This window comes from Oncorhynchus tshawytscha, linkage group LG01 (genome assembly GCF_018296145.1).
Source record: "Oncorhynchus tshawytscha isolate Ot180627B linkage group LG01, Otsh_v2.0, whole genome shotgun sequence".
In the NCBI taxonomy this organism is placed as follows: domain Eukaryota; kingdom Metazoa; phylum Chordata; class Actinopteri; order Salmoniformes; family Salmonidae; genus Oncorhynchus; species Oncorhynchus tshawytscha.
Window position 1 is genome coordinate 92061116 of NC_056429.1, and position 24496 is coordinate 92085611.

The window sequence follows — 24496 nt, forward strand, 5'->3', positions numbered from 1 at the left end:
CGAGTGTGACCAAAACCCGAACTCCTGCTACGTAGTCCATCACACTACGGGAGTTCTGATGTCATTTCAGTAGTTTTCGGGCCGCCTCTCTCCTGGGCACCAGAGAATCGAACACCTTCCTCACCTCCGCCATGAAATCTTCCAGATTATAGCAAATCTCCCAAACAGTTGCTCCCAAACAGCCGTAGCCCAGGAGAGCGCCGTTCCAGACATTAGCATAATAAGACACGCTATCTTCAACCGATCTGAAAGGATAGCTGTAGCTTAAAATAAGGTAGCACTGGGAAAGAAATGCCTGGCAGGTTCCAGGATCCTCAGCATATCGCTCCAGAGGTGGTAAGCGGGGTTTTCAGGGAGCCGGGGTAGACTGAACAAACCCACCTCTGGTAGGTGGGTTACTGAGTGGCTGGGAGGTCTCAGACATGGTATGCTGCCTGTGAGATAATTCACAGAACTGCTCCATTAACTGGGGGTGGCATTTCGCCAGAGATTGGAACCTTTCCACAAGATTCTGAAGTAGCTCCTCATGTTTTTTAATGGTGGCTCCCTGCAGGGAGACAGCGTGACTGAGCTGTCTGAGTCTGCTGGGTCAGTCATGGCCAGTTCGTACTATAACGACACAGGCGAGAACCAGATGCAGACACAGGAGGCAGATGGATAGAGTCTCTGATATTTATTGAACAACGAGGGGCAGGCAAGAGGAAGGTCCAGGACGTGCAAGAGTTCATAACTAGGTCAGAGCCCAAACAGTAGAGGGCGGCAGGCAGGCTCGAGGTCAGGGGCAGGCAGAATGGTCAGGCAGGCGGGCTCAATGTCAGGTCAGGCAAAAGGTCAGACCCGGGAGGACTAGAAAAGAGACACTCGGAAAAACAGGCGCTTGGAAAAAACGTTGGTTGACTTGGCAAGACAACACGAACTGGCAACAGCCAACAATATTAACTATATTGACACTATTGACTATATTGACTCTATAGACTCTGTTGACTACATTGACCATATTTACCATACGGACTCTACTGACTATATTGAAAATATTAACTCTATTGACAAAATTAACTCTATTGACTATATTGCTTGGATGAATAAGGTTCCCAGAGTAAACTGCCTGCTACTATGTCCCAGATGCTAATATATGCATATTATTAGTAGTATTGGATAGAAAACACACCTGAAATTTCTAAAACTGTTTGAAGGATGTCTGTAAGTATAACAGAACTCATATGGCAGGCGAAAACCTGAGACAAATCCAACCAGGAAGTGGGAAATCTGAGGTTTGTAGTTTCATTTAAGTGATTGCCTATCCAATATGCTGTGTCTATGGGGCCAGATTGCACTTCCCAAGGCTTCCAGCAGATGTCAACAGTCTTTAGAAAGTTGTTTGAGGCTTCTATTCTGGAAGGGGGTCGAATAAGAGCTGTTTCAACAAGTGGACTAGGCTGTGGCCAATCAGTTGCTTACTGTGCGGTCACGTGGGCGCGCCGTTCCTTCTTTTTCCTCTGTAATGAATACGCTATTGTCCGGTTGGAATATTATTGAAGATTTATTATAAAAAGACCCTAAGGATGGATTTTAAACATCGTTTGACATGTTTCTACAAACTGTAATGGAACTCTTTTGACTTTTCGTCTGGATTTTGCGTTCGCACATTGTACCTTTGGAATAGTGAACTGAATGCGTGAGCAAAACTGAGGTATTTGGACATAAATATGGATGTAATCGAACAAAATTAAAATTTCTTGTGGAAGTGGGAGTCCTGGGAGTGCATTTCGACGAAGATCAGCAAAGGTAAGTGAAGATTTATAATGCTATTTATGACTTTTGTTGACTCCACAACTTGGCGGGTTGGCATGCTTTTTTTTTTGTATGGCTATTGTGCTTTTGTCGTAAAGCTTTTTAAAAATCTGACACAACGGTTGCATTAAGAACAAGTGTATCTTTAATTCTATGCAAAACCTCTATCTTTCATCAAAGTTTATCATGAGTATTTCTGTTATTTGATGTGGCTCTCTGCAATTTCTCCGGATGTTTTGGTGGCATTTCTGAACATGGCGTCAATGTAAACTGAGGTTTTTGGATATAAATATGAACTTGATCGAACAAAACATACATGTATTGTGTAACATTGAGTCCTGGGAGTGTCATCTGATGAAGATCATAATTTTATCTATATTTCTGCTTTTTGTGACACCTCTCTTTGGTTGGAAAATGGCTAAATGCTTTCTGTGACTAGTTGCTGACCTAACATAATGATATGTTCTGCTTTTGCCGAAAGGCCTTTTTGAAATTGGACACTGGGGTTGGATTAACGAGAAGTGTAACTTTAAAATGGTGTAAAATACTTGTATGGTTGAGGAATTTTAATTATGAGATTTCTGTTGTTTTGAATTTGGCGCCCTGCAATTTCACTGGCTGTTGGCAAGGTGGGACGCTAGCATCTCGAACGATCCCAGAGAGGTTTGTAGCTCAAAACTTTTTACTATATTGACTCTATTGATTGACTATATTGTTTATATTGACCCTAGTGACTCTATTGACCCTATTTACAGTATAGACAATATTGACTCTATTGTCTATATTGACCCTATTGACTCTATTAACTATTTTGAATCTATTGACTATATAGACCTTATTGACTCTAGTGACCGTATTGACTATATTGACTCTATTTGCTCTATTGACTCTATTGAGTCTATTAAATATACTAAGTCAATTGACTATATTGAATATATTGTCTATATTGAAAATGTTTGACTATATTGACCCTATTGGCTATTTTGACTCTATTGACTCTGTTGACCCTATTGCCCGATTTGACCATATAGACTCTACTGACAATGTTGACTATATTGACCCTATTTATATTGTTTATATTGACACTATTGACTTGATTGACTCCATTGAGTATATTGACTATACTGACCCTATTGACTCTACTGACTATTTTGACCCTATTTACTGTATTGACACTCTTGACTCTATGGACCCTATTGACTATATTTACCCTATTGACTATATTGTCTATATTGACCCTATTGACTATATTGACAACATTGACAATATTGACTATATTGTCTATATTGACTATTTTAACACTATTTGTACTTCCGGCGCCGACAGAGATGGCCACCTCGCTTCGCGTTCCTAGGAAACTATGCAGTTTTTTGTTTTTTTACGTGTTATTTCTTACATTGGTACCCCAGGTCATCTTAGGTTTCATTACATACAGTCGAGAAGTACTACTGAATATAAGAGCAGCGTCAACTCACCATTAGTACGACCAAGAACATGACTTTCGCGAAGCGGATCCTGTGTTCTGCTTTTCACCCAGGACAACGGAATGGATCCCAGCCGGCGACCCAAAAAAATGGCTTCGTAAAAGAGGGAACCGAAGCGGTCTTCTGGTCAGACTCCGGAGACAGGCACATCGCGCACCACTCCCTAGCATACTTCTCGCCAATGTCCAGTCTCTTGACAACAAGGTTGATGAAATCCGAGCAAGGGTAGCATTCCAGAGGGACATCAGAGACTGTAACGTTCTTTGCTTCACTGAAACATGGCTCACTGGAGAGATGCTATCGGAGTCGGTGCAGCCAGCTGGTTTCTCCACGCATCGCTCTGACAGAAACAAACATCTTTCTGGTAAGAAGAGGGGCGGGGGCGTATGCTTTATGGTTAACGAGACGTGGTGTGGTCACAACAACATACAGGAACTCAAGTCCTTCTGTTCACCTGATTTAGAATTTTTCACAATCAAATGTCGACCGCATTATCTACCAAGCGAATTCTCTTTGATTATAATCACAGCCGTATATATTCCCCCCCAAGCAGACACATCGATGGCTCTGAACGAACTTTATTTGACTCTTTGCAAACTGGAATCCACATATCCTGAGGCTGCATTCATTGTATCTGGGGATTTTAACAAGGCTAATCTGAAAACAAGACTCCCTAAATTGTATCAGCATATCGATTGCGCAACCAGGGCTGGCAAAACCTTGGATCATTGCTATTCTAACTTCCGTGACGCATATAAGGCCCTCCCCCGCTCTCCTTTCGGAAAAGCCGACCACGACTCCACTTTGTTGCTCCCTGCCTACAGACAGAAACTAAAACAAGAAGCTCCCGCACTGAGGTCTGTTCAACGCTGGTCCGACCAATCTGATTCCACACTCCAAGACTGCTTCCATCACGTGGACTGGGATATGTTTCGTATTGCGTCAAACAACAACATTGACGAATACGCTGATTCGGTGAGCGAGTTCATTAGAACGTGCGTTGAAGATGTCGTTCCCATAGCAACGATTAAAACATTCCCAAACCAGAAACCGTGGATTGATGGCAGCATTCGTGTGAAACTGGATGCGCGAACCACTGCTTTTAATCAGGGAAAGGTGACCGGAAACATGACCGAATACAAACAGTGTAGCTACCCCCCTTCGCAAGGCAATCAAACAAGCTAAGCGTCAATATAGAGACAAAGTAGAATCGCAATTCAATGGCTCAGACACAAGAGGTATGTGGCAGGGTCTACAGTCAATCACGGATTACAAAAAGAAAACCAGCCCAGTCACGGACCAGGATGTCTTGCTCCCAGGCAGACTAAATAACTTTTTTGCCCGCTTTGAGGACAATACAGTGCCACTGACACGGCCCGCAACCAAAACATGCGGACTCTCCTTCACTGCAGCCAAGGTGAGTAAAACATTTAAACGTGTTAACCCTCGCAAGGCTGCAGGCCCAGACGGCATCCCCAGCCGCACCCTCAGAGCATGCGCAGACCAGCTGGTTGGTGTGTTTACGGACATATTCAATCAATCCCTATCCCAGTCTGCTGTTCCCACATGCTTCAAGAGGGCCACCATTGTTCCTGTTCCCAAGAAAGCTAAGGTAACTGAGCTAAACGACTACCGCCCCGTAGCACTCACTTCCGTCATCATGAAGTGCTTTGAGAGACTAGTCAAGGACCATATCACCTCCACCCTACCTGACACCCTAGACCCACTCCAATTTGCTTACCGCCCAAATAGGTCCACAGACGATGCAATCTCAACCACACTGCACACTGCCCTAACCCATCTGGACAAAAGGAATACCTATGTGAGAATGCTGTTCATCGACTACAGCTCAGCATTTAACACCATAGTACCCTCCAAACTCGTCATCAAGCTCGAGACCCTGGGTCTCGACCCCGCCCTGTGAAACTGGGTACTGGACTTCCTGACGGGCCGCCCCAGGTGGTGAGGGTAGGTAACAACATCTCCACCCCGCTGATCCTCAACACTGGGGCCCCACAAGGGTGCGTTCTGAGCCCTCTCCTGTACTCCCTGTTCACCCACGACTGCGTGGCCACGCACGCCTCCAACTCAATCATCAAGTTTGCGAACGACACAACAGTGGTAGGCTTGATTACCAACAACGACGAGACGGCCTACAGAGAGGAGGTGAGGGCCCTCGGAGTGTGGTGTCAGGAAAATAACCTCACACTCAACGTCAACAAAACTAAGGAGATGATTGTGGACTTCAGGAAACAGCAGAGGGAGCACCCCCCTATCCATATCGATGGGACAGTAGTGGAGAGGGTAGTAAGTTTTAAGTTCCTCGGCGTACACATCACAGACAAACTGAATTGGTCCACCCACACAGACAGCATCGTGAAGAAGGCGCAGCAGCGCCTCTTCAACCTCAGAAGGCTGAAGAAATTCGGCTTGTCACCAAAAGCACTCACAAACTCCTACAGATGCACAATCGAGAGCATCCTGTCGGGCTGTATCACCGCCTGGTACGGCAACTGCTCCGCCCACAACCGTAAGGCTCTCCAGAGGGTAGTGAGGTCTGCACAACGCATCACCGGGGGCAAACTACCTGCCCTCCAGGACACCTACACCACCCGATGTCACAGGAAGGCCATAAAGATTATCAAGGACAACAACCACCCAAGCCACTGCCTGTTCACCCCGCTATCATCCAGAAGGCGTGGTCAGTACAGGTGCATCAAAGCTGGGACCGAGAGACTGAAAAACATCTTCTATCTCAAGGCCATCAGACTGTTAAACAGCCACCACTAACATTGAGTGGCTGCTGCCAACACACTGACTCAACTCCAGCCACTTTAATAATGGGAATTGATGTAAAATATATCACTAGCCACTTTAAACAATGCTACTTAATATAATGTTTACATACCCTACATTATTCATCTCATATGTTTACGTATATACTGTACTCCATATCATCTACTGCATCTTTATGTAATACATGTATCACTAGCCACTTTGAACTATGCCACTTTGTTTACATACTCATCTCATATGTATATACTGTACTCGATACCATCTACTGCATCTTGCCTATGCCGCTCTGTACCATCACTCATTCATATATCTTTATGTACATATTCTTTATCCCTTTACACTTGTGTGTATAAGGTAGTAGTTTTGGAATTGTTAGTTAGATTACTCGTTGGTTATTACTGCATTGTCGGAACTAGAAGCACAAGCATTTCGCTACGCTCGCATTAACATCTGCTAACCATGTGAATGTGACAAATAAAATTTGATTTGATTTGACTCTATTGACTGTAGTGAATATATTGACTCTATGGACTAAATGGACTCTATTGACTCTATTGACTATATTAACGCTATTGACTCTATTGTCTATATTGACTATTTTGACACAATTGACACTATTGACAATATTGCCCCTATTGAATCTATTGACCCTATAGACTCTACTGACAATGTTGACTATATGGACCCTATTAAACTCTATTTATATTGTTTTATTGACACGTTTGACTCTATTGAGTATATTGACTATACTGACCCTATTGACTCTACTGATTGTATTGACCCTATTTACTGTATTGACACTTTTGACTCTATGGACCCTATTGACTATATTGACTCTATTGACTATAATTACTATATTCACTTGACTGAATATATTGACCCTATTTACTGTATTGACACTATTGACCTTAATGTCTATATTGACTCTATTAACTATTTTGACTATATTGACTCGATTGACGATATTGACTATATTGTCTATATTGACACTATTGACTCTATTGAGTATATTGACTATACTGACCCTATTGACTTTATTGACACAATTGACTCTGTGTACCGTATTGACTCTATTGACCCTATTGACTCTATTAAATATATTAAGTATATTGACTAGATTGACTATATTGACTATTTTGACACTATTGACTCTATGGGCTAATTGACTCTATTGAATATATTGACCCTATTGACTATATTAACTCTATTGACTCTATTAACCCTGTTGACTCTATTTACTAAATTGACTATATTGGCTATATTGACTCCATTTGCAACAGGCTACGTCTGTATTATGTGTTTGATTTATAATTATTCTACTATAATGATTTATATGGGCATCTGTTGTCTGTCAGTTTGTTTTGTAAATATTGTTATTGCCTGGACTATTGGTCATAGTGATTTCGATTGTCCACTATTCATGTATAAGCCTAGCTGTGCAGACACCTCATTCTTTCCACATGGTGGAGACTTACACCAAAAAAAAATGAACAGACAATTTGCACTTCAAATGTAAATGTGGTGCATTCCCAGCAGAAATACATGCAACAGTGAAGGGTGTTTTCAAGCAAACCTCAGTGATATGTGGTTGCAAACGTTGCATGACATGTATGCTATCTGTCTGTCTGTCTGTCTGTCTATCTATCTATGCACGCACTGCTCTTCTTGTGTCAAGGTCGATAAATTAGACGTTATAGACCACACAACCGGGATGCACTGTCGGGATCAAACATACTTAATTTTTTTGCTCAATAAAAATGTAGATATGTTGGCTATCTTCATATTTTATGGGTTATTAATCTGGTCGCAAAAAAAAAAAAATACTATAACTAACAAAATGCTAAACAAGTGTGTATTATTGTCATTCAAAGCCTATTACCCTATGATCATAATCATCGGCTACGATATGGTTTTATGTTTTGGAAAACAGATACATGTCTTACATTATTAGAGCTATCGGTGTAATTCAGGTGCTGTAATTCAGTGTTGTGGCTAGTATAAGATAATCATCTGTTGCAAATACCAGACATACCTAACCACCCCAATGATCCACCCCTTTTCCATGTCTTTGACGCAATAGCCCCCTGCTTGTAAGAGTAATAACCTTGCTACTCGGTGGATAGACCTATCAAACACAGCAATGAGCCTCCCCGATATGTTTCCGAAAAGACAATGATGTAATCAGTAGGCCTACTCCAGCACATCATATCCCTGTATCTGTCACTTGAGCCCTTGGATGCGTCTCTGTCCTGACAGCCTGGTCGACTCGCCTACACTGACAGTTGTGTTGCACTCCCCCATCTGGCATAGACAAGACGCAGCGCGCCTCAGAAAAAGAAACTGACGTGTTTTGCGCATTTCCTGCACCAGTGTTTAGACGGTCGGATGAGAAAAGGGAGGTGTGCAGGAAACCAAAAACAGCAACGGCGAGAAAACAGCCTGGGAGTTTAAGGAGCAAACTGAAACCAAGTACAGCAACGGCAAGAACATCGTCTGGGAGTATAAGGAGCCAACAGAAACCAAGAAAATCCCAACAGAGTCGACCTGCAACTATACACTGCTTGAGCAATTCACAAGTCGGGTAGCCGGTTTGGGAAACATCCCAAATGCCCGGCGAGGAGGCAGCAGTCTCTTCCAACGGTGGAATACGAGTGTTTCCAAAGCATAGTGGAGTTGCCGAGGATAGTTTTGATAGATTTTGCTCTGTCGTGTTGCGGTTTTGGGTAGGCTGTTGACATTCCAACTGCTGCATAGTCGTATTTTTCCTTCATATAAGCTTCTCAAGACGTGTATTTATTATATTCAGACGAAAGGTTTTGTCTGGTTGAACGCCAAATGTGAGATTATCATTGGGAAAACCAAGACTGTTAGAGAGCAAAAACGAGACAATTTACTCTCACTAGACTGTTTCGGGAGGACTGATTTGCATCCGATTGGCAGTCTATGTGTGTACTAGAGTGAGACGGGACAGCATTCCCCGTTACATTTAAGTCTCAACCCATTCAAACCGTGGTCTTCATTTGAGGATTCAAACAACACATACAACTAGGACAAATTATTTATGACCAGTTGAAGTGTTTGGGTTAAAGGAATTTATTGTAAACAACCACTCTTCTTCCAAGTCCTATTGAGGAGGATTACATCACCGCCATGGTGGTTTTCAATGGGTTATTGAAGATCAGGATTTGTGAGGCGTTGGATTTGAAACCGACAGCTTGGTCTCTCAGACATGCGGTTGGCCCAAAGACCCAGACTTTTCTCTTAGACACATACATTGCACTAAACGTGGATGACTCGCGTGTGGGCCAAACTTCCACCAAACAGAAAACCAACAGCCCTGCGTGGAACGACGAGTTCGTTACGGAGGTGCATAACGGAAGGAAAATCGAACTGTCGGTGTTTCACGACGCGCCAATTGGATATGACGATTTCGTGGCCAACTGCATCATACAGTTCGAAGATATATTGCAGAATGGCAGTAAGCACTACGAGGAATGGGTATGCTTTGGCCCCTTATTATTTGGTGTTCCTTGCTCATAACGCCTTTTACCAAGTTGTTTTCATCTCACTCTCAGCATCCTCATGCCCTTACGATTAGACTAAATTATTATACAAAGTTGTATTACTATTTTGCAAAACAGCCTAGGCCTTGAATTAATGTTCCTTTATCATTAACATCACCATCACGAAAGCCCCCGGCATGCATCCAACCACCATTGGTTTCACCTGTATCAAGCCAGGATCTGATAGATCTATGCGCAAATAACCCCGTTGCGTAGGAACGGTGGAGAGGAGGGTGAGGGTCCTTACAAGCCTGTCATAAATATTCCTATCAGCTGCGATGTAGGCAGCCTGCATTCTGAGAAAAGCAACATGTTTCCATGTCAAAAGCAAGAGTGAGTTCAAATCCGATGTGGGATGGGGAGGACAGGCAGGTAGGCCGGTAAGGCTGCGTTTACACAGGCAGAGCAATTTTGATCACACACACACACATTGGTGTTCTGATAATGGCATTCCGAACACGTCATGCATCCACATGTTGTATGTTCCCGTGTTCCCGCGCTATATTCAAATGCCAGTATGCATTCTGCAAACGGTGGAATAGGCAACGTATGATAGATAATAACACAACAACTGATAGTAGTAGCTAACTACTGTAGCTAACTAGCCAGCTGGCCTATGTAGCTAGCTAGCAAGCAAAGCTAAATGTATTGCAAACGGGTTAGCATAACTCTCGTTTTTCTAAATATTAGTTAGCTGACTAACATTTATGAGGCCAGCAAACACTTTCCTCTCACGCTAGAAACGTATTTCCTCCAACTTTATAATGAGAAGGTGCCTCGGTCTCAAAACCCACGTTCTCTGGAGAATTGAGGGAGGAGTGCGGATGACGTCACCCGCAGCATGGCTTTCGGTAGCCTGATTGCATCCAGACCGAGGAGAAATCAGCACACAATGTAACGCAGACCATCTCCTGATGTGGTCAGCCAGATCTTAACACAATCAGACCACAAAGCGACTTGTGTGCGTCTAGACCCGTCATTTCAATGGCAAATTCATATTCTGAATGCAGAAGTTGCATGTAAGTGTCAATGACTTGAGAGCACTATTGCTGAGCCTGTGACAACTTGCAATTGATTTGTCATTTGCATATGTCTTGGAAACCATGATGCCCTTGAGATGTAATTCTAATGGGGACAAAGGTCCACATACAGAGAAGTCTTTCACAACCGTCCAGATAAATACTGGAATCATGAGGTTGCCTTAGGGCCATAAGTTCTCTTTTATAAGATAGGCAGCTGTAGACTCATTTGAGAAGACATGCAGCACATGATTACACCTAATGAAGGGTCATGAACATGTGGTGCCCACAGACTGTTTTTCAAAATCTACAATCGTCCACCAAATTAGATGATCAATGCTATGTCCAACACATCTTCAATAAATGCTGACATGTTGTTTGGATTATGATGAGACAGATCATATGACATAGATAATGTTATACCTTATGATAGTCTGTGAGTACGGTTACATGCACACAATAATATGATTACTGTGAATAGTCCGCTTAATATAATAGTTTGATTTAAACATTTACATGCTTTATTCCCTAATAATCCTGTTTACATGGACACATCTGAAATCAGGCTACCCAATGGGACTGTAATAAATGCAGAAAATCGGCAATCAAAATAAACGTTCTACCACAGCGACCAGTGACCATGTTATTTTTTGATGCCTATTTGATTCTGAGTATGGACATATAAAGTTTGTATGTGAAAACAATTTCTAAGATGCATAACATTACTTTCAGTTTTTCAGAACTGACTTTACTCGCGCAAAAGACTGAAGGACACTTGCTCTGCTGGTGATAGCACATGCGCAGATCAAATATAGTGCTGTGACTCTTATTAAGGCATTTACACAACCTAATAACTTTGGGCTCATCTGTTTCAATCAGCCTATGCTTACTTCGGTTATGACTTTACACCGATTAAGATAAGTAGAGTATGGTGTTTACATGACTAAAGCCTTACTCAGCCTATTGCCATAATCAGGTTAATATTGCATTATTAGTGCGCATGTAAACATACTCTGTGTGAAGAAGGATATAGGTATTTTACCTTTGAATTCCAGTCATGAAAACAATAGGCTGTTTTCCTTGGCCTACTTCCCTTCAACATAGGCACTCCTTCCTCAAGGTTTTCACTACAGGAGAGTGGGTGAGATTGAGGTTCCCTGAAGGGAAGTAGGCCATGGTTTGTGGACATCTACATATCCTTACAGGTTCTGGCCCCAAGGACATCCAAATATCAGCATCTTTTCTGACTACATCACTTCACATACACTGCCCAACATAAAATAAACATAATGCATCCACTAAAACATAGTTCATAAATATGTCATTACAGTATGAGATTGAACTGTATCTGTTCCGGTACCAGATTACCACATCCAAAACTCCAGAGCTGTTCATATTAGGCCATGATTATAAAATGCTGATTATAAAATCATAGACAGGAACAAACAAAAAAATGATATTAATAATGTAGATACTCCTCATCACTGATAATCAGTGGTGAGATGGATAACATGGACATCTTATAATAAAGGGTATATTCACAATAATACTGGGACTATTCATTGTCTTGAAGGCAATTCTGTTCCTTAGTATGCCACTAAAGCAAAGGCTATTATGACATTTTCATAAATACTGGGTGGCTTTATTCCTCTTATGAGTAGTTCTGTTCTCTTGGCCTCAGCGTGTGCTCTGTTCTCCTGGCCTCGGCATGGCAGATGGATAGGTGTGCTCTGTTCTCCTGGCCTCGGCATGGCAGATGGATAGGTGTGCTCTGTTATCCTGCGTGGCAGGTGGATAGATAGGTGTGCTCTGTTCTCCTGGTCTTGGCATGGCAGGTGGATAGATAGGTGTGCTCTGTTATCCTGGCCTTGGCATGGCAGGTGGATAGATAGGTGTGCTCTGTTATCCTGGCCTGGCATGGCAGGTGGATAGATAGGTGTGCTCTGTTATCCTGGCCTTGGCATGGCAGGTGGATAGATAGGTGTGCTCTGTTATCCTGGCCTTGGCATGGCAGGTGGATAGATAGGTGTGCTCTGTTATCCTGGCCTGGCATGGCAGGTGGATAGATAGGTGTGCTCTGTTATCCTGGCTTGGCAGGTGGATAGATAGGTGTGCTCTGTTATCCTGGCCTTGGAATGGCAGGTGGATAGATAGGTGTGCTCTGTTATCCTGGCTTGGCAGGTGGATAGATAGGTGTGCTCTGTTATCCTGGCCTTGGCATGGCAGGTGGATAGATAGGTGTGCTCTGTTATCCTGGCCTTGGCATGGCAGGTGGATAGATAGGTGTGCTCTGTTATCCTGGCCTTGGCGTGGCAGGTGGATAGATAGGTGTGCTCTGTGAGGTGTGCTCTGTGATCCTGGCCTTGGCGTGGCAGGTGGATAGATAGGTGTGCTCTGTGATCCTGGCCTTGGCATGGCAGGTGGATAGATAGGTGTGCTCTGTTATCCTGGCCTTGGCATGGCAGGTGGATAGATAAGTGTGCTCTGTTATCCTGGCCTTGGCATGGCAGGTGGATAGATAGGTGTGCTCTGTTATCCTGGCCTTGGCATGGCAGGTGGATAGATAGGTGTGCTCTGTTATCCTGGCCTTGGCGTGGCAGGTGGATAGATAGGTGTGCTCTGTGATCCTGGCCTTGGCATGGCAGGTGGATAGATAGGTGTGCTCTGTGATCCTGGCCTTGGCATGGCAGGTGGATAGATAGGTGTGCTCTGTTATCCTGGCCTTGGCATGGCAGGTGGATAGATAGGTGTGCTCTGTGATCCTGGCCTTGGCATGGCAGGTGGATAGATAGGTGTGCTCTGTGATCCTGGCCTTGGCGTGGCAGGTGGATAGATAGGTGTGCTCTGTGATCCTGGCCTTGGCGTGGCAGGTGGATAGATAGGTGTGCTCTGTGATCCTGGCCTGTGCTCTCCTGACAGACAGCTTTCACATACAGTACATTCTGAAGAGGAATACACAGGATACACATGGTACACAGTACAATGAAATGCTGACATACAGGTTCACTCTCGACAGTGTGTCTGAGGTAGGCGGGAGCTTGGATTAGTGATTAGACTCTATCAGGTCCATTGTGGGGTGGAGGAGAAGGTATACAGCTCGTTGACGGTCCGGGGAAGCTCAGGGCAATAGGGTTTCTGTCTGTTTGACTTGTCGGGCTGGGAATGTTCTGTGCTGATGTTGATGGATCAGGCTCTGTCATCGCCTTGCATGTCTCAGGAGGGTGTGCTTGGTTCATAGCTCTACGGACGATCTGTTCTCGGCTGGCTGGACTGGGCTGAAGGAGTTCTGTCCTTAGCTTACCCTCCCTCTCATTTTCACTTCTAGGTAGTTTGGAGATCGCATCCCTGGGAGCAAAATGTCAGTTTAGGGGTGTTGGTAAGTGCTAAGCATTGTATATGTATTCCAGATGGAGAGACTGTTGTCCTGCTCTGACCTAAACAGCATTGCTCTCTGTGTCCTTTCCTTCCATCTCTCCTTGCTCCTTGTGTCCTTTTCTTCCATCTTTCCTTTCTCCTTGTGTCCTTTCTTTCCATCTCCCCATGCTCTCTGTGTCCTTTCGTTTCATCTTTCCTTTCTCCTTGTGTCCTTTCTTTCCATCTCCACATGCTCTCTGTGTCCTTTCCTTTCATCGCTCCTTGTGTCCTTTCTTTCCATCTTGCCTTGTGTCCTTTCCTTCCATCTCTCCTTGCTCGTTGTTTATGTGCAGCTCCTCATAGGTGGTCCCCATGATTAATGTCCAAAATGCAAGGCATGTTGCCTAATTTAGAAGGCTTGCCAACGATTACTCCTCGAAGAACCTGTCTGAACTTGTACCCTGGTAGGAACGTGTAGACATGCACTCTAAGATGCACAGGTGTATGCATGCACAGACATAGTACTCTCACTCACACACTCACACTCACACACACACACACACACACACACACAAAAGAAAAAATATTGGAGGGATACACATGCTGACTCAAACATTACCGTCACAATAGCTGTATCTTTCATGGTTCATTTTGTTCATGTTTTGTTCAGAATGTCTCTGTCTTTTGACAATGGGCCTTGTGAGTTTCTGTGACTGTTAGAACTTGTTAATTAGGAGGCTTGAGCAGGAGTTGGTATAGTGTGGCTTTGATTGTAGACTATCCAAGACAATGAGAAGTGTATATGAGCTAATACATTCCATACCGTTTTAGTCAACAGTAGGTGTGTAAAACATCTTCATTTGCTTTCAGTCAAGGCAGTCAGTCCAGCAGAGTTGGTAATAGGGAGAGTGAAGCGTGAGATTGTCCGGCTGTGTAAACTTCAGTGGCTGAGTGTTATGAGGGTGGGGTGAAACAGTATGTGTCAGCCTGGGCAGGCCTCTTTGTCTGGGCCCCTCCTGTGTCTGCCTTATCCTCAGACAGCAGCTGCATCTATCCCCCTCCTGTCTCTATGCTAGCCACAGGCTCCGTAGCCTCTCTCTGCCTCTCTCCCCCTCCTGTCTCTATGCTAGCCACAGGCGTCGTAGCCTCTCTCTGCCTCTCTCCCCTCCTGTCTCTATGCTAGCCACAGGCTTCGCCTCTCTCCCCTCCTCTCTGCCTCTCTCCCCTCCCCTGTCTCTCCTGTCTCATTGCCACAGGCTCCATAGTCTCTCTCTCTGCCTCTCTCCCCCTCCTGTCTCATTGCTATCCACAGGCTTCGTAGCCTCCCCCCCCTCCTGTCTCTATGCTATCCCAGACTTCGTAGCCTCTCTCCCCCTGCCTCTGCCTCTCTCCCCTCCTGTCTCATTGCTATCCCCAGACTTCGTAGCCTCTCTCCCCCTCCTGTCTCATTGCTATCCCCAGGCTTCGTAGCCTTTCTCCCCCTCCTGTCTCATTGCTAGCCCCAGGCTTCATAGCCTCTCTCCCCTCCCCCTCCTCCTGTCTCATTGCTAGCCCCAGGCTTCGTAGCCTCTCTCCCCCCTGTCTCATTGATAGCCCCAGGCTTCGTAGCCTCTCTCCCCCTCCTGTCTCATTGCTAGCCCCAGGCTTTCTAGCCTCTCTCCCCCTCCTGTCTCATAGCCCCAGCTAGCCGTCTCATTGGCTTCGTAGCCTCTCTCCCCTCCTGTCTCATTGCTAGCCCCAGGCTTCGTAGCCTCTCTCCCCCTCCTGTCTCATTGCTAGCCCCAGGCTTCGTAGCCTCTCTCCCCTCCTGTCTCATTGCTAGCCCCAGGCTTCGTAGCCTCTCTCCCCCTCCTGTCTCATTGCTAGCCCCATTGAATTGGACTTAACTCCAGTGTGAATGTGTGTGTGTGACAGAGCGTGAAAGAGCGGCAGAGGCAGAAACGGAGAGTGAGCATGTGTGATGGAGTAAGAGAGAGTGTGAGAGCCAGGGGGAGACCTCTCTCTGAACCTCTGGTGGGGTTCCATTCTTACTTGAGTATAGTAGAGGAGAACTAGGAGGCCACATCGTGTTTGATGGTCTTGTAACACCATACTTTCTTTTTATAAACCCTAGAGAATGGGAACAGTTATTTTTTTCTGCATCATGAACAATAAAGTTGCTTAAATCTGAACTGGCTGATTATGGAGCCAGGCTGTTTTTAGAAATGATCAACAAAGTTAACAAACCTGTCTGAAACTGTTGGCCCAATTGTGTGGTGCCGACTCAGTCAGGTACATAAAATGTGGGTGTGCCGGTGTATTTGTATGTGTGACCACACTTTTGAGTGTTGAACGTCTCCTTCAGCTACTACTATTTCACCTACTTCTTCTTCATCTACTATTTTAGCTTGTTAGATATTACTGCACTGTCAGAACTAGAAGAACAAGCATTTCGCTACACTCACATTAACATCTGCTAACCATGTGTACGTTACCAATACATTTTTATTTTATTTTATTTTTACTACTCATTCAATGACTACTTCTTCATTTACTATTTCTTCATCTACTACTTCTTCAACTACTACTTCTTCAACTACTACTCATTAAAGTACTACTTCTTCATCTACTACTCCTTCACCTACTATTTATTCATCTATTACTCCTTCACCTACTACTTCTTCACCTACTACTTCTTCAACTACTACTACTACTTCATATACTACTTAATCCGCTACTACTTCATCAACTACTACTTCTTCACCTACTACTTATTCATCTTCTACTTCTTCATGTACTACTTAATCCACTAGTACTTCATCAACTACTACTTTTTGATCTAATACTTAATCTACTACTTCTTTGTGTACTACTTCTCCATCTAATACTTTATAACCTACTACTTCTTCATCTATTACTTCATTATCTACTACTTCTTACGATACTACTTCATAATCTACTACTTCATAACCTACTACTTCTTTGTGTACTACTTAATCTTCTACTACTTCTTCAGCTACTACTTTATAATCTACTACTTCTTCATCTACTACTTTATCATCTACTACTTCTTCAGCTACTACTTCATAAACTACTACTTATTCATCTGCTACTTCATAACTACTACTTCTTCAGCTACTACTTTGTTTACTACTTCTTAATCTACTACTTCATCAGCTATTACTCCTTAATCTTTTACATCATTATCTACTACTTCTTGATCTGCTACTTTATAACCTACTACTTCTTCATCTATTACTTCATTATCTACTACCTCATAAGATACTACTTCACAATCTACTACTTCATAACCTACTACTTCTTTGTGTACTACTTAATCCTCTACTACTTCATAACTACTACTTCTTCCTCTACTACTTCTTCATCTATTATTTCTTTGTGTTCTACTTCTTAATCTACTACTTCATCAATTACTACCTCTTAATCTTTTACATCATAATCTACTACTTCTTGATCGACTACTTTATAATCTACGACTTCTTCATCTATTACTTTATAATCTACTACTTCATAACCTACTACTTCTTCAGCTACTACTTCTTCCTCTATTACTTCTTAATGTACAGCGGCTTGCGAAAATATTCGCCTCCTTAGCATTTTTGTTGCCTTACAATCTGGAATTAAAATAGATTTTTTGGGGGTTTGTATCTTTCGATTTAAAATCAAATCAAAGTTTATCCGTCACGTGCGCTGAATACAACAAGTGTAGTAGACCTTACAGTGAAATGCTTACTTACAGGCTCTAACCAACAGTGCAAAATGGTATTAGGTGAACAATATGTAAGTAAACAAATAAAAACAACAGTAAAAAAGACAGTGAAAAATAACAGTAGCAAGGCTATATACAGTAGTGAGACTATAACAGTAGCGAGGCTATATACAGTAGTGAGACTATGACAGTAGCAAGGCTATATACAGTAGTGAGACTATAACAGTAGTGAGACTATAACAGTAGCGAGGCTATATAGAGTAGTGAGACTATAACAGTATCGAGGCTATATACAGTAGTGAGACTATAACAGTAGCGAGGCTATATACAGTAGCAAGGCTACATACAGTAGTGAGACTATGACAGTAGCGAGGCTATATACAGTAGCAAGGCTACATTCAGTAGTGAGACTATAACAGTAGCGAGGCTATATACAGTAGTGAGACTATAACAGTATCGAGGCTATATACAGTAGTGAGACTATAACAGTAGCGAGGCTATATACAGTAGCGAGGCTATATACAGTAGCGAGGCTATATACAGACCGGTTAGTCGGGCTGATTGAGGTAGTTGGTACATGTAGATATGGTTAAAGTGACTATGCATATATGATAAACAGAGAGTAGCAGTAGCGTAAAAGAGGGGTTGGTGGGTGGTGGATGGCGGGACACAGTGCAAATAGCCCGGTTAGCCAATGTGCAGGGGCACTGTTTGGTCGGGCCAATTGAGGTAGTATGTACATTAATGTATAGTTAAAGTGATTATGCATATATGATAAACAGATCTTATTTAGGGCTTCATAGCAAAGGGGGTGAATACATATACATGCACAACTTTTCCGTTATTTTTTTCCATTTCACTTCACCAATTTGGACTTATTTGCTTACGTCCATTACATGAAATCCAAATAAATATCAATTTAAATGAAAGGTTGTAATGCAACATAATAGTAGTGTAACATAACATAGTAGTGTAACATAACATAATAGTGTAACATAACATAGTAGTGTAACATAACATAGTAGTGTAACATAACATAGTAGTGTAGCATAACATAGTAGGTTAACATAACATTATACGGTAACATAGCATAGTAGTGTAACATAACATAGTAGTGTAACATACCACAGTAGTGTAACATAACATTATAGGGTAACATAGCATAGTAGTGTAACATAACATAGTAGTGTAACATTACATAGTAGTGTAACATAACATTATAGGGTAACATAGCATAGTAGTGTAACATAACAAAGTAGTGTAACATACCATAGTAGTGTAACATAACATAGTAGGGTAACATAGTAGTGTAACATAACATAGTAGTGTAACATAACATAGTAGTGTAACATAACATAGTAGTATAACATAACATAGTAGTATAACATAACATAGTAGTGTAGCATAACGTAGTAGTGTAACATAACGTAGTAGTGTAAACATAGTATAGCATAACATAGTAGGGTAACATATTATACGGTAACATAGCATAGTAGTGTAACATAACATAGTAGTGTAACATAACATAGTAGTGTAACATAACATAGTAGGGTAAATATAGCATAGTAGGTTAACATAACATAGTAGGGTAACATAACAAAGGTAACATACCATAGTAGTGTAACATAACATAGTAGGGTAACATAGTAGTGTAACATAACATAGTAGTGTAACATAACATAGTAGTGTAACATAACATAGTAGTATAACATAACATAGTAGTATAACATAACATAGTAGTGTAACATAACGTAGTAGGGTAACATAACATAGTAGTGTAACATAACATAATAGGGTAGCAGAACATAGTAGTGTAACATAACATAGTAGTGTAACATAACATAGTAGTGTAACATAACATAGTAGGGTAACATAACATAGTAGGGTAACATAACATAGTAGTGTAACATAACATAGTAGGGTAACATAGTAGTGTAACATAACATAGTAGGGTAACATAACATAGTAGGGTAACATAACATAGTAGTGTAACATAACATAGTAGGGTAACATAACATAGTAGTGTAACATAACATAGGAGGGTAACATAACATAGTAGGGTAACATAACATAGTAGTGTAACATAACATAGTAGGGTAACATAGTAGTGTAACATAACATAGTAGGGTAACATAGTAGTGTAACATAACATAGTAGTGTAACATAACATAGTAGGGTAACATAGTAGTGTAACATAACATAGTAGGGTAACATAACATAGTAGTGGTATAGTAGGGTAACATAGTAGTGTAACATAACATAGTAGTGTAACATAACATAGTAGGGTAACATAACATAGTAGTGTAACATAACATAGTAGGGTAACATAACATAGTAGGGTAACATAACATAGTAGTGTAACATAACATAGTAGGGTAACATAACATAGTAGTGTAACATAACATAGTAGGGTAACATAGTAGTGTAACATAACATAGTAGGGTAACATAACATAGTAGTGTAACATAACATAGTAGTGTAACATAACATAGTAGTGTAACATAACATAGTAGTGTAACATAACATAGTAGTGTAACATAACATAGTAGGTAACATAACATAGTAGTGTAACATAACATAGTAGGGTAACATAGTAGTGTAACATAACATAGTAGTGTAACATAACATAGTAGGGTAACATAACATAGTAGTGTAACATAACATAGTAGTGTAACATAACATAGTAGTGTAACATAGTAGGGTAACAAAGGATAGTAGGTTTGCCACGCCCTGGTCTAAGTATTTTGTGTTTTTCTTCATGCATTGGGTCAGGCCAGGGTGTGGCATGGGGTTTTTGTATTGTGGTGTGTTTTGTCTTGGGGTTTTGGTGTGTATGTATTGGGATTGTAGCTAGTGGGGTTATCTAGCAAAGTCTATGGCTGTCTGGAGTGGTTCTCAATCAGAGGCAGGTGTTTATCGTTGTCTCTGATTGGGAACCATATTTAGGCAGCCATATTCTTTGAGTTTGTGGTGGGTCGTTGTCCTATGTGTCGTTGTTCCTGTCTCAGTGTTAGTTTACACAAGTATAGGCTGTTTCGGTTTTCGTTAAGTTCTTTGTTTTGTAGTGTTTGTTATTGATTCGTGTTTTACGTTCGTTCATTAAACATGGATCGCAATCTACACGCTGCATTTTGGTCCGACTCTCCTTCACACCTAGAAAACCGTAACAAGGTTAACATAACATAGTACAGTAACATAACAAAGTAGGGTAACATAACATAATAGTGTAACATAACGTAATAGAGTAACATAACATAGTGTAACATAACACAGTAGGGTAACATAGCATGGTAGTGTAACATAACATAGTAGTGTAACATAACATAGTAGTGTAACATAACATAGTAGGGTAACACAACATAGTAGGGTAACATAACATTGTAGGGTAACATACAATGTAAATGTAAATGTAATTAACTAGAAAGACGAGGCACCACAAAATAATGTTCATAGAGCTGTTGTCTTCCGAATAAACTCTTAAAGACCTGGTAATATTTTACATCAATAGCAGTCAGTTTTTAATCATTCACCTTATTCAGTCTCATCTGAAGTCGTAGATTTCTTGATTTCTTCTTCACGAACACTGGCTAACAAGTTGAATCAGAAATACAAAATTTGGTTTAATTATTTATTTACTAAATACCTAAACAATCACACAGAATTACACATACACAGGATGGTCATACATTGATTACTAATTATGTCATTAAAGAAAACGTCCCTTTCGTACGGAACAGATATGGTGGCTGGTTACCCAAAGATAGAGGGGGTTGGGTTTTGAATGAAAGCGCGGGAAGACTGAGGATCAAAGGAATTTGTTCTCTGATCGGACCTTGTAAAGCTATGCTATCGTAAATACAGAAGCGTATGCATTCCAAATAACCGCCCATTTGGAAAAGGAAAATGCAAGAAATATTCACTCTGAGCGGTGCTTCAATAGGTTGGTTGTAGATGGAAGGTCGTTTTTCCCAACAGAGATCTTCCTGTCCTCAGAAGAATGTCTGGTAGAACGAATGCGTTGTAGTAGCGTTGTGTGTTTAGTAGAAGAGATACTTTGTGCATCCTTTCCGCAAATCAAATCAAATCAAATGTATTTGTCACATACACATGGTTAGCAGATGTTAATGCGAGTGTAGCGAAATACTTGTGCTTCTAGTTCCGACAATGCAGTAATAACCAACGAGTAATCTAACTAACAATTCCAAAACTACTATCTTATACACACAAGTGTAAAGGGATAAAGAAAATGTACATAAAGATATATGAATGAGTGATGGTACAGAGCGGCATAGGCAAGATGCAGTAGATGGTATCGAGTACAGTATATACATATGAGATATGTTTACAGCTGCTGTTGCTCACTCAACGTCTAGGAAGTATCACTTCTTTAGTGAATAAGAGTTCAAAGTTCATACCAAGTTGCCATACTTGGCTTAGTTCTTAGTTTGATATTAGCCCTTTTAACGTATGGACCGTCGTCCTCACTTCCTCGGGAACACAAAGTTACATTTGTTTCATAGTTTACAACCAATGTCTGTTCACATGGGCGGGGCCACTGAGTTGAGCCTATATCACTTATGAAAACCAATTCTCTCATTTAGAAGCTAAAATTACATTTAATCTGTTCACAAATAGTTTCATATTTAAACATTTAAATTGCACAACAATTCCATGTGAATCTGATAACTATAATGTGTAGACTTTCCAAGATACAGTTTGTTATCCTATAATCAGTAATAATGTCTCAGATGACAACTGATCTGATTGCAATTTTCCTTAGTCCTTTTTTGGGGATCTGACCACATGGCTGAACAGTAGTCCAGGTTCGCCAAAAACTAGGGCCTGTAGGACCTGCCTTGTTAATAGTGTTGATAAGAAGGTAGAGCATCACTTTATTATGGACAGACTTCTCCTCATCTTAGCTACGACTATATCAATATATTTTATTTGTCCCGAATAAAATGCTTTTAGTTTTAGAAATAGGGCTAACTTATTCCTTGCCAACCACTCAAACTAACTGCAACTCTTTGTTAAGTGTTGCAGTCATTTCAGTCACTGAAGTAGCTGATGTGTATAGTGTTGAGTCATCCCCATACATTGACACTCTAGCTTTACTCAAAGGCAGTGAGTGGCATGTCGTTAGTAAAAATTGAGAAAAGCAAGGGGCCTAAACAGCTACCCTGGGGAATTCCTGATTCTAGCTGGATTATGTTTGAGAGGCTTCCATTAAAGAACACCCTCTGTATTCTGTTAGACAAGTAACTCTTCATCCACATTATAGCAGGGGGTGTAAATCCATAACATATATGTTTTTGCAGCTGAATATGATAGATAATGTCACAAGCTGCACTGAAGTCTAACAAGACAGCCCCCACAATCATTTTATCATAAATTTCTCTCAGCCAATCATCAGTCATTTGTGTAAGTGCTGTGCTTGTTGAGTGTTCTTCTCTATAAGCGTGCTGAAAGTCTGTTGTCAATTAGTTTACTGTGAAAAAGTATTGTATCTGGTCAAACAATTTTTTCCAGAAGTTTACTAAGGGTTGGTAACAGGCTGATTGGTCGGAGTGTTGGAATGACTTTAGCTTCCCTCCAGGCCTGAGGGCACACACTTAAATTGAAGATGTGGCAAATAGGAGTGCCTATTTCGTCCACTATTATCCTCAGTAATTTTCCATCCAGATTGTCAGACCCTGGAGGCTTGTCATTGTTGATAGACAACAATAATTTTTTCACCTCTTCCACACTGACTTTACGGAATTCAAATGTACAATTATTGTCTTTCATAATTTGGTCTTATATACTTAGTGTCAGCATTTGTTGCTGGCAGTTCACCCCTAAATTTGCTTGTTTTGCCAATGAAAAAGTCATAAAAGTAGTTGGCAATATCAGAGGACTTTGTGATGAATGAGCCATCTGATTCAATGAATGATGGAGATGAGTTGGCTTTTTTTTCCCAAAATGTTATTTAAGGTGCTTCAAAGCTTTTTACTGTTATTCTTTATATAATTGATCTTTGCTTCATAGTATATTTTATTTTTATTTAGTCACATGATTTCTTCATTTGCAGTACGTTTGCCAATCAGTTGAGTTGCCAGATTTATTTGCCATACCTTTTGCCTCCGCCCTCTCATTCATACCAGTTTTCAATTCCTCATCAAGGGGATATACGTTTTTACAGTAATTTTCTTAATGGTTGTGTGCTTATTATTAACTGGAATAAATAGTTTCATAAATATGTCCAGTGAAGCTTCTGGTTGCTCCTCATTACACACCACAGACCAGCAAATATTTTTTACATCATCAACATATGAATCACTACAAAACTTCTTATATGACCTCTTATACACTATATTAGGCCCAGCCTTTGGAACTTTGGTTTACCTAGATATGCCTATTATATTGTGATCAATGCCTCCTATGGATTTGGATACTGCTTTAAAGCAAATTTCTGCAGCATTAGTAAAGATGTGATCAATACATGTTGATGATTTCATTCCTGTGGTATTTGTAACTACCCTGGTTGGTTGACTGAAAACCTGAACCAGGTTGCAGGCACTGGTTACAGTTTGAAGTTTTTCCTGAGTGGGCAGCTTGATGTGATCCAGTCAATATTTAAATCACCCAGAAAATATACTTTTCTGTAGATATCACAGAGAATATCAAACATTTCACACATATTATCCAGATACTGACTGTTAGCACTTGGTGGTCTATAGCAGCTTTCCACAAGAATGGGCTTTAAGTGAGGCAGCTGAACCTGTAGCCATATTACTTCAA

The 24496-nt window shown here is 41.3% G+C and overlaps 1 protein-coding gene across 2 annotated transcripts in view; it reads left to right on the forward strand.

Annotated features, from left to right (window-relative positions):
• Nucleotides 1-8218: 8218 nt before the first annotated feature.
• The window catches only part of LOC112261469 (protein kinase C epsilon type-like), a 201654-nt gene continuing 185376 nt past the window's right edge, over nt 8219-24496 (forward strand). The window contains exon 1 of one of the 2 annotated variants that reach the window (XM_042327327.1): nt 8219-9569. In XM_042327327.1, the coding sequence (XP_042183261.1) occupies nt 9222-9569 (348 nt within the window). In that variant the 5' untranslated portion in view covers nt 8219-9221. Of the gene's footprint in view, nt 9570-13348; nt 14030-24496 lie in introns of those variants that run through there. The other variant, XM_042327329.1, reaches the window with a different exon arrangement.